The sequence below is a fragment of the Aspergillus versicolor genome (genome assembly GCF_001890125.1).
Source record: "Aspergillus versicolor CBS 583.65 unplaced genomic scaffold ASPVEscaffold_2, whole genome shotgun sequence".
NCBI lineage: Eukaryota > Fungi > Ascomycota > Eurotiomycetes > Eurotiales > Aspergillaceae > Aspergillus > Aspergillus versicolor.
Genome location: NW_024467525.1, coordinates 1,751,455 through 1,769,652, shown reverse-complemented (window position 1 = coordinate 1,769,652; position 18,198 = coordinate 1,751,455). Strand labels below are relative to the sequence as shown.

General features: G+C 50.7%; 5 protein-coding genes across 5 annotated transcripts; 2 read left to right on the top strand and 3 right to left on the bottom strand.

Annotated features, from left to right (window-relative positions):
• Positions 1–894: 894 nt before the first annotated feature.
• ASPVEDRAFT_185906 (uncharacterized protein) lies at positions 895–2,437 on the top strand (the record flags this gene model as incomplete). The annotated part of the gene is made up of 5 exons (XM_040808963.1): positions 895–1,116; positions 1,165–1,302; positions 1,349–1,606; positions 1,658–1,922; positions 2,103–2,437. The coding sequence occupies 5 exons, from the start codon at positions 895–897 to the stop codon at positions 2,435–2,437; spliced, it is 1,218 nt and encodes a 405-aa protein (XP_040664214.1).
• A 575-nt stretch (positions 2,438–3,012) lies between these two features.
• Positions 3,013–5,746, bottom strand: ASPVEDRAFT_80099 (putative C6 finger domain protein; the record flags this gene model as incomplete). Its single annotated transcript, XM_040816815.1, has 6 exons — positions 3,013–3,890; positions 3,947–4,536; positions 4,592–4,778; positions 4,839–5,083; positions 5,137–5,249; positions 5,336–5,746. The coding sequence occupies 6 exons, from the start codon at positions 5,744–5,746 to the stop codon at positions 3,013–3,015; spliced, it is 2,424 nt and encodes an 807-aa protein (XP_040664213.1).
• Positions 5,747–9,873: 4,127 nt separating this feature from the next.
• Positions 9,874–11,561, top strand: ASPVEDRAFT_124157 (copper fist DNA-binding domain-containing protein; the record flags this gene model as incomplete). Its single annotated transcript, XM_040806157.1, has 3 exons — positions 9,874–9,949; positions 10,013–10,186; positions 10,243–11,561. The coding sequence occupies 3 exons, from the start codon at positions 9,874–9,876 to the stop codon at positions 11,559–11,561; spliced, it is 1,569 nt and encodes a 522-aa protein (XP_040664212.1).
• Positions 11,562–13,219: 1,658 nt separating this feature from the next.
• On the bottom strand, positions 13,220–15,225 carry ASPVEDRAFT_124628 (putative alanine aminotransferase; the record flags this gene model as incomplete). Its single annotated transcript, XM_040806201.1, has 3 exons — positions 13,220–13,474; positions 13,541–14,793; positions 15,063–15,225. The coding sequence occupies 3 exons, from the start codon at positions 15,223–15,225 to the stop codon at positions 13,220–13,222; spliced, it is 1,671 nt and encodes a 556-aa protein (XP_040664211.1).
• Positions 15,226–16,191: 966 nt separating this feature from the next.
• On the bottom strand, positions 16,192–17,797 carry ASPVEDRAFT_80096 (proteasome regulatory particle lid subunit RPN7; the record flags this gene model as incomplete). Its single annotated transcript, XM_040816814.1, has 3 exons — positions 16,192–16,384; positions 16,436–17,250; positions 17,348–17,797. 3 exons carry the CDS (start codon positions 17,795–17,797, stop codon positions 16,192–16,194), a joined length of 1,458 nt encoding a protein of 485 aa, XP_040664210.1.
• Positions 17,798–18,198: the final 401 nt, after the last annotated feature.

The window sequence follows — 18,198 nt, the reverse complement described above, 5'->3', positions numbered from 1 at the left end:
CGTAACACTTAATATGATCAAAAGAAACCTGTCCGTTCGTTGCACCGCGAAAAATTCCTCCACAAACCGTACGCAGTTCTCGGCTTTAGGGCTGGGTAGTTGCTGATCGCCCTTCAATTGCACGCGTACGAGCAACCTGGTAATTTCGTGGTCCCGCCTATTTCGTTGTACTTCGAGGTCTCGGGGTTCTATCTCGTGCGTCGTCTCGGTAGCGATGACGTACAATGCTAGAGGCGATGAAGTCGGCCGCAAATAATCAATGAGCTCGGCGCGGTTCTAAGCTATCGCGAGACAAGGACGAGGTTGCGATTCCGGTCACAGTAGCCGGAGAGGACAAAGCACGCGGAATTCAAAGGGCACAGGCGCAAAATAACAAGGCTCGCTAGCGACAAGAGCAGCTTGGACGAAGGTCAATTCTTTGGTTGCGGACAACCAGCTTGATCCTGCGATCGATCGGTCCTGGCGTCTTCCAGGCAAAAAGTCCGCGCTGCTTCCAGGCCTGGCCTCAGGCGCGTGCCCGGAATATCTGCGCTTCCGGGTTTGCTCCGTTTGCTCGTTGGCCGCCTGAGGCACTAAGGCAGACCCTAACTACAACAGGTAACAGATACGAAGTATGGAATGCGAAATCGGGCAATTATTGGGCTATGGTCTATATAATCAATTGACCGGTTGTCAAGAAAATGTAAAAGTTGAAATGCGCTCAAGAAACTGTATACCTGCAATAAATGCGGGAGCATGCACCCAATGTGCTGAGGTCACCTGCCGACTTAGACGGACTGGATTAGAGCAAACACCATCAACCCATGATGGAGCCAGCCGTCTTTAAGCATCGTTCAACAGGTTAGCAGTTCCCCATTCATCTATTCCCTTGTGTGGTGTGGTTATTTTTCTATTATGTATCGCCCTTCGCTGTCTCAGCAAACTCCAGGGCCCGCGACATTGGCTCGTTTCCAGCTCGCCAAGTTCTCGTATGCCACCACCTCTATCAATCATAGAGGGCCAATTACCTGGAGTCACGTCTTCGGAAATGGAGATATCATCGGGATCTTTGAAAAATATGTGATTCTCTCGTCCAAAAAAGTTCTGTTTAGGGTTCGCAATAACCAGGAGACACTGGTAAGTCTTTCTGCGATAGCTATATGAATGCTTACATTTTGTCGACAGGAGCAAGTGGCTATAACAGATCTCATGAGGGATTTTGAAGACCACGCTCGCTCGGCGAAAGATAACCCAAAACCAGGTTTTGCGGTCGTCGTGAAACTTCCTTGTCTCGCTGTCAAATATCCCCAAAGTCCCGGATTCGTGAGTCAAACTGAGCGAGTGACAATATTTGACTAACAGCTTCCAGGTACGACGCTTTCAAATCAAATTTTCTTCTGACCGAGACTTTTACTCGGCGCTATCTATCCTAAGCGAAATCAACTGCCCTTTCTCGGAATCAAACGTCGGTTCTGTACGGCCGATGAGCAGGCCAGTTTCATCACTCTCAACATTCGGGCACATCAATACTGGCTTAGGCCTACAAAGTGACCGTTCAGCTATAACTAGAGCACCAACGTCAGATGCGAGTATTTTCCCGTCCTACAGGCCAGCCTCTTCCTCTAGTGTCTTCACCGATGCTCCACAAGGTATCCATTCAAACACCCATATCAACAAGGGTATATTAACACCATACATATACACAGCCGTGCCAACCTCATCTTCGAGCTCTACAGCTCTAGGCAGCACGAGTCGTGCATTTAGCACCCTGAGTAGCAGCCATGGGTCACCGTTTGATGACACGTTCTCGGCAGGAGACGTACCTCAAGCCAGCCTTCATCCAGAGCAAGGCGAGTCCAAACCACCAAGCACTTCCACAGGCCATGACCTAGATCTACCCCCTAAGAGATTGCTGCCTTTTCCTACTTCGGCCGCGAAAAGGGGTCGGCTAGCTTCAAAAGCACCAGAAATTGACTCTCTCAAAATATCTAAAGCCGGTAATTGCCCCTCGAGCAGTCAATATATATTACTTAAACTGTATCTTGTATATTAACTAAAATTTCGTCTTGCCACAAAAGCCACAAAAACCCCATCCAAAACCCCAACCTCCAGAAAAGGAAAAGGATCGCGAGCCGCAAAGGCCAAAGAGGCAACCCCCCAAAACAGGAAAAACAAAGCAACTTCTACTAACACAACATCACCACCGCCACCATCATCTTTAACAACCATCGCGAGCCCCCGAAACCAAGCTACAATCCCTACGCACGAGACCCCAGTCGCAAATAACGCCCCCTTCCTTCCCACACAAGGAGACTTGGCCAACTACATTTCCAACCCCACCAAGGAACGAACAGCGGCACTTGAGAACTGGATCTGTGGGCATCTCGAAGACGACAACTTTCTACAACTTTGTATAGATGTGGAAGGGGTTTGGACGCGGTTTGCAGTGGGAAAGTAAATAAGAAGGGTCCAGAACATCAAGAGCCAATAAGCGCGTCAGCTAAAAAAGAACCCTGGGGAGGAATAATACTGACACTATGAGCAGTTTCATCGTCACATTATTTGCTTTTTACTATTTGATGCTTGCTTCAGGTTGAGAAAAATATTTGATAAGTACCAAACACCATTCGTTACGTTCACGATAGCTACAGCGCCCCAACATATTTTCTTCGATGTCATTATGGGAGTTTCGATTTTATCAAGGCGTTATATGAAGACAAGAGTTCACTAAATGAGGATACATCGTAATTCAAACACCAATTTAACAACAGTAATCCCGTGCTTCGCCGTAGTGATTAGATATCATGCTGCAGTTAAGTACAGCTCGCGAAATCCCGAACAAATCAACAGCTAAAATACATAACAAGAAGCTAACCCTGCCGTCGCGAGGGAGGGGAGAGGATATTTCCTTTCGTTTGCTAGATCTCTTGAGAGGAGATGTCTAGAGAACTCGAGAAAAGGCACAATCATTTCTGATTCCTGAAAGATGAGTACCAATTTTGTCTGGACGATGAAGCAAAGAAAACAAGGAACCTAACGAGATCGACGATAAATCAAACCAGAGAAAACATTAAGGTAGCCCTCCTTTGTCAGTAAGGTGAAATCCACCACTATTCGGCCCTGTGGCGGCAAAGCTGAAGCCAGGTTTGGCGATGTAGCAGTTATGTTATGGTTCTCGCCCGATGGGATGGCAGAGGGAGGCGGGGGTGATGCATTCACTGCTACTGAGCCCTCGGCGCCAACAGCAAGATCCGCAAGGTGCTGGAGGGAGCGCTGCTCGTTCGGGCCAACAACGGGAGGCGCTGTTGAGCCAATCTTGCCCAGGTTCGGGTCATGGAGCTGAGTCTCTTGGGATTTTGTGCGCCTCCATTCCAGGAAGAGGCGGATCTTAGCATCCCAACTTTCGGTATGGAAAATGTCGCCGAATTCTGAAGACTCCAGCGAGCGCTTTTCGCGATGGTCGAGGATATCCTCAACCCTGCCTAGAGCTTCCCAGCATTCATTCGAGTACTCTGGAAGGACAGATGCTTCCAAGAGAGTCATTGTCGCCAATGCTAAGCTGTGGAGGTCGAAGGGGGTTGTTTGACGAGATTGCAAGCTTGCCTTGTGAAGTTCGTTAATAACCTCTTCGGCGCTGAATATGATTTCGTACGGGCTGTAGACAAAGATGTGTCGCTTTATTAGAAGTCGCGTGGTCCAGTAAAGTTGATTCTGTAGGCTCTCGACGAAGTTATGAGACGAGCCATTCTCTTGGCCCTCCGGCGTTCCCTGGAAATCATCAAGCCCAGAGAGACGTTCAAGGGAGCCTGCTAGATTCGCGGAAATCACCCGTCCAATGCCAGTGTTAGACTGGCAGACATTAGTTTCGGCTATAGCCAGCGTAACAATTTCGCTCAAAAAGGTGGAATACGCTATAAATAGGTTGTTAGCTTTGTAGTGTACGAATGACCAATGTGGATGAACATACAAGCAACTCCTACTGCCACGGAACCAAGCACTCTTTCATCCTCGCGACCGCCTATTTCATGGGTCCCGAGCGCGCTGGGGTCAGCGACACTGACTGCGTACCAGCGCGTTAGAATTGCCAAGGATACCCAGCTTCTCCTAACAAGGTTTGCTTCTGAGTCAACGTCAGGGTCCGAGGCTCGTTTGGCTTTCAACTGGCCCACACTCTTCGCCAAATCCGAACCGAGTTTGGTGGCAGACTGGATCAACGTCTGCTTCGGGATGCCATCCTTCAGCACGAAGTTGTCGGGTCCTCGAGAGTCACAGTCGAGGATCATTATAAGTGTGCTCTGGAGCCATATCAAGTTAACGCCTGTTGGGCGGACTAGCGCTGGTTGTCGAGTATAGTATAAGAGAAGGTCTTGGGCATTGTCATATGACGTAACCCTCTCGAAAGTGCTGGCCACGCGATCAATGTTGACTCGTGTCAAAGTATACAAGCTGTAAAGAAATATTTCCTGGACCTCACGGCTGCATTGATGAAGAAGCCCCAGCAGTCGATCTTTTGTATTTGGCAGTATAGGAAGAATCGGGTGGACCTTCTCATAGTAACTGTATGCAGTCAGCGACTCTGAAAGCTGTGTTACAGAGGAAATGTCAGACTTACGCATCAAGAGCTCCCTCATCCACACCTAATGGTGTCATGTCTTCTTCATGCTTAGGAATGTCGGGAATCTCCAGCCCTGCAGGAAGGTCGCCATCGTTACCTGTCGCCCAAAATAGGTTCCCAGGCTTTGGTGCCGAACCGGTGACAACTGCAGAGTTAAATGGATCTGTCGAGTTTTCGCCTGCATCTAGTGAAGTTAGCGGTGGAAGCTCGTGGTGGTATGGGATGAAGGCTCGCTGGGACTAACCGAATGCATTCTGAGAGCGCGAATTGAATTGGGGCTGAGCGATTGAGGAACTAGGCAGACCATCAAATACAGAATATGTTCTCTTGCGACCGATGCCGCCGGTGTCCATTGGTGATGAAAAGTCCTGATACGCTCGTGGGGACGGGGCGTCGTTCATAGGCTGGTACGGCATGTCCGGATGCACCATTGCAGGCTGCATCTGACTCTCGAGGGTGTGCAAACGCTCCGCAAGTTCCTTAATGTACCTGATTTCCATGTAAGCCCAGTAATCACCTTGGGAGGGTATCCCACGCCTTACCCTTTACTCGGTCCACGCTTCATCGGAACACGACTAAATTGGCAAACAACGCCCAGGCGGCGACAATTCGAACAGGTTTCGACCCCGGTTTCTGAGCTTGCATCGCAACGGACCTGTACAGAGGATTGTGTTAGATCATACACGGTCTGTCGCGTCGAGGGACCTCCTCCAAAAGAAAAAAAACAAACTCGGCAAATACCTTTTTGCGCCTGCACTCATCGCAAGCTCTCGAGATCTTTGTCCTCTTCCTCCTAGCGCTCTGATCTCCATAGCTCAAATCATGGTTCGGGTCGACACCGACTTGCTGGCTCGGCGGGAATGAAAGCATGTGCTGCTGCTGATGTTGATCTGGAGAGGAAGGACGGCCAATGTCAGCGCCACCGGCATTCGACGAGCCCAACACCATGGACTGGCCGTGATGGACACCGTTGCTCGAGCCGTCATTTATGCCAGGGCCGGAGGTTTCGCGCGAAAGCTCAGCGGATAAGAGCTCGTCGGTCGTCAACTGACGGTTTGTGTAGTATTGCATGGTACCCTGGCCCATCTGCGCGGCATTGGGCGACGGGTAGGATGGCGCCGGAGGCATATCAGAGTGCTCGCGAGAATTCATTGTAGCTAGAAGCGATAAAATCGCATGTACGAGATGGTGGTTGATTGGGGAGCGAGGCTCCGGATGATGGGAGGAAAGCAGAGGGAGTTGGAGGACGGAGAAAACGCGAGGCCAGCAGGCAAGGTTTTACAGGCTAAGAATTACTTGGGCGGGGGGGATTTGAAGGGGCTAGCGCCGAGCGCCCTCGGCGTAGTGAGGAGGACACAGCAAACATTGTCGCGCGACTTGATACAGGGAAGCAGAGCGCATCAATTCTGGGGACGACTTGGATGCTGATATAGATTCACGATGATCGCGCCGACGCGGAGGCCCGGCTTTTTGTTTCTGCGTCCAGCGACGGATTAATACTATTTCCCTACTGACGGGCCAGCGCCCAGAACTTCACCCTGTCTCGGGTGCCAGAAGAGCTGGATGCGTGCTCTTGGGGATTCGCTTTGCGTCGTCTGCATTAATTCGCGATGATTCGAGGCTGCGGTCGCTCCTCGTTGCTTGACTTGACCTCCCTGCGTCTGTATATGAAGCAATTGACGCAAATCACATTCCTCAACATCACACCTGCATCGCGCGTAACAATGACTCCTTCACTGGAAACCCATTTCTAAGTAATAAAGGGGGAAAAAAAAGGGAAAAAAAGAAAAAACCATCCTAACTAAATTCTCCTATCTTTTGCTTGGTTGGATTTAGATTTGTCGCTACTTGCTGGTATTATTTTAATATTGTTTTGTGTCCCGATATATATTTACGTATGGCGTAGCACAGGCCGCCTAGAATTTTTCCACGCATCCTCACAAAAATTGTTTAGAGAATATTTCTACATTCATTATTTGCATCGCACTTCCGAGCAGCGTAACTAAAAGCCACAGTAGTTGAGTTAACATTTGGAGGGCCGGTGAAGGGCTACATCTAGGATAAGAGAGTTTACACCGTACATCGACAGTCATCAATATGAGGGATGACCTTTGGGTGGAAAAGCAGGCCATGACTCATCTACCCAGTTCAGTCGCTGTTTGGTTTGCTAGTAGGAGAGGACATCTGCTTTCTCCAAGAACCACGGCACTGCCCACATCCAAAGATGGCGATCTACTACGCACAGAGAAGGTGTCGAAAATGCGATAAAGCGGAAACTGTAGTTGCAGTCAGTGCCAATAGGCCAGCATATTCCGTTCGTAGGATAGATCGTGGCCCGTGGTCGACTGAAACACTGGTGACTGCCGCCGGAGCCACGTTGGCTTGATTCACCAGGCAGTGGATCTTCCATGATAGGAATTTGGTGACTTGTATTCCCAATACTGGAAGATTGTAGTGATGCCGGAAGATGATTATCATTGAGTAATGCTGGAAAAAAAAAATCAGGTTTAGTTATCCTGCATGCTCCTAGTTTCAGTCAGTCCAAAACCATTATTAAAAATGAACTTATGCCCAGGAGCAGGAATTGAGATTACCTACTCCATCGAGCATAGCGCCTCTTGGTGTGGGACTGTCTTCAAGACTCTGGGGAAGCCACAGGGCGACGAGCCTGCGATGGGCTCGGTCTAGCTGGCGACGAAGATCCCCCGGAAGACAAGAAAGAGCAGGGATGCATTATTTGTCACTGAAAACCCATAGAAAACGAAAGGCGCAGTTCGTTGAGCACCAGGCAAAGCAGGCCGAAGAATTGGCGATTCGCTGAACACTTGGTCCGCGTGGGCTGGATGTCACCCCACTAGTAATACTTTACCCTTGTCGGGAAATGGTAGAGGCTGAAATATGCTGTCGCTCCATAACAGACAGCGAGCCCGTTCGCGGGCTGAACGACAGAGCAGGAACCTGAATGGAGTTGGCATGACTGAGGCCCCCCGAGCAGACCCGACTTCCTGCCTTGGGAAGACTCGGATTGGTGGAGTGCCGGTCTGCCCCATGACCGACCGCCCAGAGTCGAAGCGCTGCAGACGCCCCAAAACAGCAGCAGTGACGCCATCCTGCAGGCGCAGCACTCCGTTCTTCTTCGCACCGAGGACTTGAGTCCAGTGAAGGCCAGAGTTTGGGCCTAGCGAATGACGGGTGATGTAAAAAAATTCCATTTCGCCACGCAGGGAAGGTCGCTGGGATGGTTTTGTTGATCAGTCGGACAATGATATGATTTTCTCTATGGCAGGAAAAACAAATTCAAGGCCTCGACGGGACCGTTCGCCCGATCTGCGCGGGATGGTATCATGGAGTTGAACACCCATTATTATTCACTAGTAACTTCAGTTAGTATCCGTACGCCTTGTTACTTTGGTATTACTCGCAGAACACGGCACTAGTCAGATACGAGTACTACTTTGAGGCACGTTGTATTCGTGGGACACCCGGAGAAGAGGCGAGCTGAAGAGGGTTTTGCACTATCAAGTCTCTGCGCTGTGTCACCCACAGTCCGGTGGCATCAGCAGCGGAATGACTGGCCAGCATTGCACGATCAATCTGCATAGAAGATCGAAAGCGCATTCTAGAAGGATTGCCGGGAGGGATGTGGCGAGTTTGTGAGTGTGAAGGGGTGTTCTAACACTATGCGGTGCAGTGGATGGCCTGAAAGGCACTGGCTGCTGCCACCGAATCCCCGAAGCCTTCTAGCCTGGACACGACTGGTGAGGATTCCCATCCCATATCATACACGGTGTAGTCGTTTGTTGGGCGGTACCCGGGCCGGTCTGCCCCAGAATAATCAAGACCCATCAACCAGACTCCAGCCGCCCAACGGTCCGATCCAGCTTTCGACGGAGTCAGAGAGGAAGCCGTCGCCACCTGTGAGCCCTTATCATTTATCTGGTTCGTAAGCCCTAAAGCTAAGGCACAAGGGACCGCCAGGTGGTCGAACCTGAACCATGAACACGCACTCCGTAGAACCCCGTTGCAGGTAGAAACTCGGGATTTCCCTCCACGTAGGTGTCCGGAAAAGCCCATGCGTCGGCAGATTTGCCCAAGGAATCACGATTCGAGTCTTACAGCGTTGCCCTGCGTTCCCACGTAATGGTATGGTAACGTGGCTATATTAAGACTTTCGAAATAGCGCCGATCCAGGGGCTCACAAGGCAACCGATCGCTGATTTACGGCGAGGGTGGGAGCTTCGAGACAAAGGCTACAGCTGAGCAGGGAGGTGAGAACTGCACAGCACCACCAGCGTGGTACGGTTGTGCTGGTTGACATGATCCGTGGGCTTTGGAGAGAGCAGCACGATGGTCCCATAATTTCGATGAACAGTTCTGGATGTGGAGCAGACGATGAAATATGGATCAGCGGCGCAGGCGAGTTCTTACATGTTGTGACGGCAAATGACACGAGCTGCACACGGCCCTGAGGCTGTCAAGTACTGTCAGATACAGTTTCGTACGGGGCTCCGGCGGCGCACAGGCGCCAGCAGTGCCACTCCACAGGCAGCGCACTCGACGGCGACTAGTCGACTACTTCTGCCCCCTCGCCCGCTGCTCCCATCCTCTTCTTCTTCCTCCTCTGTTCCTCCACAGGGTTTCGGCGCAACTCTGCCTCGACATCGAGCGTTTTCGACCTCTATCTTGGCCGCCACAGCCGGTTCTTGGTGTCCTGTCTCACGGCCGGCGCCAAACGGTGCGTAGGCTTTGGCCCTTGCTCGCAATTGATCTGCTCTCTTCTGTCTGCTTGCTTCTGTGACGGCCTCCTTGGCTTTTTTTTCGCTTCTCCCCAGACCGACTGTCCCTCCCGTTCCTGGTACCTGGGCTGGCGTGCGATCGCGCTCCAACGCAATTGACCCCTCACCAAAAACTCGAGCACGTCGTTCGGAACACCAGTCGCGATCTGGCCCCTTTACAGGTTAAACGGCGTTTCTGCGATCGGCTGGTGCACCGGGATATTCGTTCAAGATACCCCTGCTTTACTGGAGTTCTTTCATTCCTAGACGGACCACCCATACTTATACCCCCAACCTTTGCCTTGAAGGCATCGTTCGTACATCTTTTCAGAGTGCTCGTCGCACGAAGGAAACCCGCCTCAAATATAAGATTTTTCGACCAAGTCAACTCAGAGTGACGGTGTGACCTCATACTGTCTCTGAAAAACCTCACATTTCCCAACCCTCACTCCTCATTTATTCTGTCGCGAATCATCGCATGTGCCAATCCCAGTAACCGCGGCTATGCTTATTGATGGCGAGAAGTGGGCTTGTGAAGCTTGCGTCCGGGGTCACCGCGTTAGCAGCTGTCACCACAGCGGTAAGCTTCTAGATCGCAACCCGACAGAAAATCCGACCGCCCAAACTAACATGATTTCCTCAGACCGCCCGTTGACCCATATTAACAAGAAAGGCCGACCAGTCTCCCAATGTCCTCACTGTCGCGGCCTACGCAAGTCACGGACAACCCACACAAAGTGCGAGTGTGGTGACAAAAAGAAGACTAGCCACAAGAATGACCTAGATCCCCATTCTGTTGAGAAGCGGGATCTGAAGCGTGAGCATGATAGAAACAGCAACCCTGATTCATTGTTTCTGATATGCATATTACAGAGGACTCTCATTCAAGATGTGGCTGTATTCATGGACAGCGCTGCACCTGTGCTCTGAAGAAGGAACCCCATTTGGATACCGTGCCAGAGACCAGTGTCCCACTACCAGTTGCTCCTCCATCGGAGCAACCTAGGAAACCTCAGCTGACGTCGACTAAGTCGGAGAGCATGCTCACCGTGTTTCGCGATGGTCACCACAAGCCTGCTCATAAACATAATGACATGGCTCACAAATGTGGTTTACCCTACACGATTCCGCGGTCTCATACTATCCATGGCCCTTCAGACGCTGCTCGTCGCTCGGTAGATCATTTGCCTTTGACTCAACAATCCGTCATGGGCGAATCGATCGCTGGTCAACCTCAAGAACGGCCACACAGTATCTACGGATTTCATCGTCGTGTCAAGTCCGAGCATGGGTCTCCAGACAATGAGCCTGTGGCTCCGTCAGGAGATGTTCCAACCTCTGTCCCTCCACTCGACCTTTCGTCACTATTTTCTCATTCTCAACCGATGGAGGAGCCCAATGGTGGTGGGGTTCCTGCACCGATTCCCATGTCCATGCCAAGAAATTCTTTAGATCCAATCGACACAAGTGGGATCCCTTACAGCTTGCCGTTCTCCACGTTTCCTACGACGACTGCTTCCCCTGTCAGCGCCTTGCAATGCCAGGAGCCGTTCTTCACGTCCCCGGACAATGACCTAACATTTTGTTCTGCTGGACTCAACGCCCCGCCCGTTGACTGGTCTGGTGTCCCGCTCTCATCGGCTATGCCGACTACAAGCACCCAGCCTCCCTCTTACGCTAGCTTCGACTACAGTTCTATGGGTCAAGGTATTCCCCCACCATCATCGTCGGGGGATATCTCAGAATTGGAAGAATTTGCACCCCTTCCAAACCTCGGGGGTGCTGGCAATGACCCGCATGATCTCAATAGCGTAAGCGAAGGTTCAGATATTGATCATTTCCGGATCAGCTCTGCCTCGTCGTTTGTTAGCCTTCCCCAAGCGCAGATGCTGTCGTCGAACAACTTGGAGTCCATCAATATTGACGATTTCCTCAAGTCCGCCAATGAATCAACCGCTGTGCTGGAGCAACAGATGCAGGTCAGCATGGGCATTGAGCCCAAAGGCCTTCCTGCTCAAGGTGCTTATGCCATGCCGGACACGCAGGTTTTCGACAAGTCCATGACCAATCCAGACACCACGTTGCCGATGACAGCTGCTGCACCAGAGCCGCTCTGGTCGTCAACGCTGTTTGACCCTAACTCTACGCCCATGGATGACAACAATTTCTTCGCGCCACCATGGGTGCAATAGCAGCAAAAGTTCTAGAGTACATTTCTTCTTCTAGAGTCCGCCGTTTATTTATGCACTATACCACCACCTCCACACCGTCTTCGTGACAACACCAAGAAGTCTTCACACGACCTTGATGAGAGATGATGCTAGATGCCTGACATTTTATTTTATACATTTTTGTTCTATTAGCACAATCTGAGTGACAAATTACTACAAGATCCAATCGATAAAGCCGATATTTGCCCTGTTCCCTGGACTTTGCTTGTGCCGACACCCTGTATATTCTTCAGGTGATTCATACCCGCCTAGTGGTATCTTGCCTGGAATGCTGCATTGTACATAGAGCCCTTGGCTTATTTTGTCACTATAGACCTCTTTTGATTGATTACGTATAACATGCATTGAATATCCACCAGAATTATTACGACGTCCGATCTGCATTTGTGTGACATGGGAAATAATCCAGCGGTGAACCGAAACCAGTCTCCAGAATCACGAATGAGGTAAGAAAAAATTGTCAAAAATAGCCTGGAAATGACCAAGCGGACTACAACAGTAATAATCAAGAAACGCATGATTGGCCTCAACATCCCAACCGAAACCAGGAAGCCCCTCTACGTACGAACAGTGTGTAGCTGACAAGTGGGCTGGCTTGAATGTGATGGATACCAACATATGCCGATCCAACGCAAGGGATGAGAGACAAGCTTCGCCCGATCCAAGGCTTGTCACGACTTGGCATTTTTTGGTGTTTTTTTGGGGCCTTGTAAGGCCCAAGTTTTGCGCCATGGGCTTAAAGTCTTACGCGGCTACGCGAGACGGACGGAGGGGGGGGTTGGATCGGTTGGTTACGCATGTAATTAAGCAGCATGTAAGGAGAACTGGGCTGCCGGTTATCCGGGCGACTTATCTAATCTCTTCCCCTGCCTCTGGATTCACCTCGAGTGTAGCCACGCACGCAGTTCCTGGGGATTCTGTCAATTGCGTATTTATTGAAAGAAAATGGATACGGCGTCGATACGCGAGATTGCGAGTTCCTGACTGCTAGGTGGAGTTCGTTGCCACATTGCTAGCTTTCCTGTAGTGGGCCTGTTACTGGGACCCTTGGACGTCATATAGGAGCAGCTCCCCTGTGCTCATAAATTGGGTAGGACTGTAATCGTACCCGATCTCGCCTGTAGCGAACAAACCGTATTTGGGATCGAAAGAAAATATGCCTTGACTTTGTATTTTGTAATTTTATTTATTTATTTGTTTTTTTTATTTTTTATCCTTTTTTTGGGACAGACCGGGTTGATGGTCTGGACCACCTACACCGAGTAGATCGACTCGGGCCAACGCCAAATTGATACCAGAATGATGAAAGCCATTTTATTCAACGTACTCAGGAGTTTGAAACCCACTTATTGGTATGTTGTGTCTCCTGGCAGCCTCCGAGATTCTCATAATATTGTACCGCTTTTGTCTTGAATGCAGATTTCTTTTGTGAGGTCAGACACCACTAGAATATGATGAATGACTCGAGTGCGGTTGTGCAATGGGGTATATACACTGAGTAGAGATACAGTAATATCCAGACAGATGTGTCAGTGTTTCCAACTGTTGTAGCTGAATTGCCGTTCTATATATCAGCATGATAAAAATGGCAAGGACAGTGATATCTTCCAATCGTGCTTCTATTTGTATTCAGCCATGAACTCGGAATGGAATTTCACGATACGCTCCGCCCAGTCCGTGCCTGGTGCAAGGAAAGTGGTACGGAAGTGGAGCGTGTTCTCCTTCTGACCGAAGCCAGAGCCTGGGACGACGCACACACCGGTGGCGTCGAGGAGGCGAAGGCAGTAGAATTCATCCGCAGCGCGGTTCTCCGCGGAAGCAGCTTCGATGGCCTTGGGAGGTAATGTGATAGTGGGGAACAAGTACATGGCACCCTACGTACGCATCAAAGTTAGTCGACCCTTTTACCCCTTGCTTTTCAGGAGAAAGGGAATACATACCTGCGGCTCTTGGCATTCAACACCCTCCATCTGCTGGAAGGCCTCGTACAGGGCAAAAGCACGCTGGCGCAGCCCGTCGCGGATACCATTGTACTCTTTCTGATATAGCGCATGGCTGGGTTCACCCTCCTTAGGAGGGTTGACCATAAGTTCGACTAGACACTGCCCAATGACAGGAGGGCAGAGCATGATACTGATGAACTTATAGATCTGGGCGGCAACCAAAGGATCAAAACCGACCAGTTCGAAGAAACCACCACGGTGACCACATTCGCCCACCATGCCCTTCGATACACTGTGGAGGGAAACCAGCTCGACATTGTCGTACTTGCCGGACACCTCTTGCTGGAGCTCCCTGAGTCTCTTCTTGAATGATGTGAATTCTCCAATGAACACGTTTGTTTGGTATACCTCATCGGCAATAACCACAAGCTTTTCCTCCGCAGCAATGTCAAGGACACTCTTAATGTCGTCTGGACTCAAAGAAGCGCCTGTCGGGTTACCGGGGTTGATAACCACGATAGCGCGGACATCTGTGCCAGCAGCCTTGGCCTGATCTAAAGATTTCTTGATGGTACCAATGTCGGTACCCCATGCCTTCTGCTCCTCCAGGTGGTAAGGGACGCACTGCGCATTGAGAAGGGATAGAGTGGCGGTGTACAGAGGGTATTGGGGAATCGGGACGAGAACGCCAGCATTCGGGCCGTTGCAAATAACGTTCAGGAGGGTGTTGACTCCAGACGAGGCACCACCGGTGAGGAAGAGTGATTGGGGGTCAGCAGGGAATCCATCGCGCTGCTCAATGAATTTGGCCACACTCTCACGGATAAGCGGGGCACCCTGGCTGTGACTGTATGCGCCCACGCTCTGTACTTCAGCAAGAAGCTTCTCGGCCCGCTCGATAACATCATCCTGGTAGCCGAAGGACGTACGAAGGGCGTCCTTGTTCTTCAGTAGCAATGGGTTTTCGAGAAGACTGAGGACTTGACGGAAGAAGGTGATGGGCTTTTGGTCGAGCTGCTGCGGGTTTCCGATGTTGGCGAAAATGACACTGTCGAACGGCAGTGATTTGTCTCCCTGTCCCAGCTTCACCCGGTATTCCTCCGCTTTGACGGCGAGTTCACCACGAACGGCATACTTGGCGGCCTTGACGTTTGAGTTGATGTTGTCCGGGGTCAAGCAACGGATGGCGTCTGTTGACAGAGCACGCTGCGAAGCACTGGGAAGTATAGGCGTTTTGGTCATCGTGAAATCTAGGTCAATTGGGTAGGCGTCAGTATGTGAGGGGCATATGCGGTGGGATTCTCAACGGCCACGCAGTTGGGCAAGTGGTTCCATTTGTAGACCGCAGCACGGTGACTCAAAGTGGGTGAAACAGATTGTCCTTAAATCGCTCATCAAGGGACGTCACGAGGTGTGGGCTCTGCCCAGACCACAATCTGGTCAATGGCGATGGGGATTGGGGACGTCCGACTGGAAGGTGGAGGGCGACGGCCTCCTCGGGGGTTTCCGAAACACTTACCCGACAGCACATTCGACCTTCCCGCGGCTAACGTTATTCTAGAGAACGAACGAGGCTGAGAGAAAGCACCATGTCCCCGCGCGAACCAAATATTACTCGGCCGGGAAATCATTGCCCGCCGCAGCGGCGTCCGCATATGGGATGCGCTCCCTTGCCAGGCCATTCTAGTAGTGGACTTTTCCGCGTCACTCGATCAATCAAGTGGCAACCGATCTTGCACTCGCGCCTTCTCCGCCGTGGGGGCAAACGCGGGGGTATAAAGGGCAATTGACTGGGCGAGCGAGAATGTTGATTGAACGATCAACGGCGTCCTTTGCTGGCGTTCCGAGTCAAGCAAAGAGCAGCAAATAACGACCAGCTGAGGGGTGGAAATTGATCGCGAAATTTAGAGCAAATTATGAGGGACCCGATGATCGGTGCTGACTCAGCCTCCCCCAAGTTCCTGACCCAACTATACGGTACTCATTTCTTCTAATTTGAGGAGGCGGCTGGGATCAAGCGGCATCTCCTCGTCATGAGATGGCATGTTGAAGCCTAAGAAATCATGGGCCCAGATATACGGTAGACTTTCCAGCCAAGCTAGACCCTGGTTGCGATGCCTCCTTCGGTGTCCATCCCGATGCACCCCCACGTGAAGTCCGGCTCTTCCCGAATATCGGCCTGCCGCCCTCTATCGGACTACATAAGTGGGATGAAGAGTCGGTCTGCCATAAGATCCAATCAGGACGACAATCGAATCATCTCAGAGATAGTTGACATATCTTATCACCATTAAATATCTGACGTTGATTAATTGAAATAGAAACATCAAGGACTTATAGACCCTGAATTGACGACCAAGGCGCTACTGCTCCGCCAATCCGGCGTACATCGGCCCACATTTCCATGGCTATTACCTATTGAGTTACTAGCATAAGATCAGGAGATCGAAGGTTATCCTGTATTTGGCCACAAGGTGAGATTGTATGATACAGCGGGCTTTCCGCGCTACATTGCTCTAGTTATATGAATGTATCCATCCCTTGGCTCAATGGCTCAACCCCAAAGCGCTACTGATCAGGCGACGCCCTAATGCATTGAACAAGGGTAGCATTTCCTTCCCCCGTCCATTGGTTATGGGTCCAATTACTTAGCTCCGTTCACTTCCACGCAGGCGCACAGCTTGACCGTACTTCTGGAGTTTGGTGATCAAAGCATCTCCATGTTTCACTACATCGGCGTATTGCTTGTTCTTGTCATCTGGCCGGTTAGTCTCAATGATACCATTGACTCGGTCGATGGTGCAGGAGATTCGGTCATTCGCAATAAACCGAGCAAGATCCCTGCAAATATTAGTTCTCCTTGTTCAGCACGAACAAATGCAAACGACTTACCGATCCAAAAAGTCCACGGTGACACCGAAATCACTCGCCATGCTGTTTAATCCAACCACGCGGTAGCTCTGGAGGAGCTGTTGATAGGCCCTGAGCCTCATCTCACGTACAAACCAAGCACGATGCTCGTACAGATAACGGTCTTGGGTCAAGAAATTGTCCTCGACAGCAGCGAGCGCGAGAAAGAATGTCCGGTAATTGCCGTTGTATAAGCTGCCAACCAGATTTGAAAGAGGTGTGAAGTCGATTGGCGTTTCAGCATCCGCTTGAATGCCCGCGTTACCACTGAAAGCAGTCAGGTTAACAGCAGTAGTAGCCGCCGTTGGAGCAGATGCATCCTTCATATCTTCATCTTGAGCTCCGGGCCCCGACGAGATTTCACCAGTCAACGCAGCTAGGCGGTCTTCGCCAGAGCCAAGGATAGCCTTGATCTCGGGGGCATCCACCACCTTGGCCTTGAAGTCAACTCGTTTCAGAGCAAGAGAGCCAGCAAGTACTGCGTAAATGACAAGACCGGAGTAACTGCATAGCTCATAGCTAGTGAACGTAGACAGACTATCAAGCAGTAGTGGTGCAGCAGTGCTGTAGGACCGGACGGTGAGCAGGTGCAGCCCCTTGTATGCCTTCAGACGGTTTCTTCTATCCCAGTCACCACCGCTTTCAATCAAAGCCTCCGCTCGCTCGATGTTTTTCTTGACGTATAGGGTATCACCAAAGAAGAGACCGATTCGGATCATGGCAAGAGAGAGGTCAATCTTGGTCCCCAAGAACGACGTCTTTTCTAGGAGAGTTTCGTGGGACTCGATGGCTTTGTCCTGGAAGATAAAAAAAATATCAGTACACAACCCGCGAAGTGCGCTAGGCATCTAAGAAAATCGGTAGACACTGTCATAAATGGAGTGGAAAACACACCTTGTCTCCTACCCGCGCCCAAAACTCAGCACGCTTCCCTCGTGCGGCTTGCACTTCTGTTTCCCCGGCAGCTTCTTCTGCCTCATCTTCCTCCTTTTGAAAACCCGCCAGCTCCTTTTGGTTATCTTCAACAAGTGATTGATACAAGTTTTCATCCCAAGGAAACTCTATATTTTGCGATAACCTTCGCGATGCGAGCGTGCTGAGCGGTTTGCCGGCACTTGAGGACCGCGACTGGGGAACACCCTCGCCCGAGTGGTTTAGGACACCTTCGACAGGGTGGGCGAGATGTCGGTAAAACGGTGCCATTTTCCTTTCCGTTACCGCATCTTGAAGTTTTTTTAACGACGTCTGTCGCACCTTTTGGGGGCAAGCCGGGTTCGAAAGATTGAAGACGTGTTGGGCAAGAGAGAGGTCGGGGTACTTGATGTACTGAGGATCGGACCCCATATTGACGACGAAGAAGCGAGGGATTCAAGGATACAACGGCGGCAATATGTATAACAAGAGACTGACAAGATGAGATAATAGGGATTTAGAGGTGGTGTTGGGGTGCCGCGTTGATGAGATGGTAGTTGAGGCAGATATCACGCCGTTCGTCACTGGTAGCTGACACAAGCTCAGCTGGCGGGAAGTTTTTCCAGATCCGAGACAGCCCTTCCAAAGTTCCAAGGTCTCAATCAATGCCTCAGGTTCCCTCCTCAAGGACAAAATATCGACAATGCCCCAAAACTTCATTTCTGCCTCGAGAATGGCCACTCTCTCCGTTAATGACGCAGCATATATTCATCCTTCATTTCTCCACTCGTTAATTCCACAACGCCTGTAAACGCCCCGCATAGATGACATCG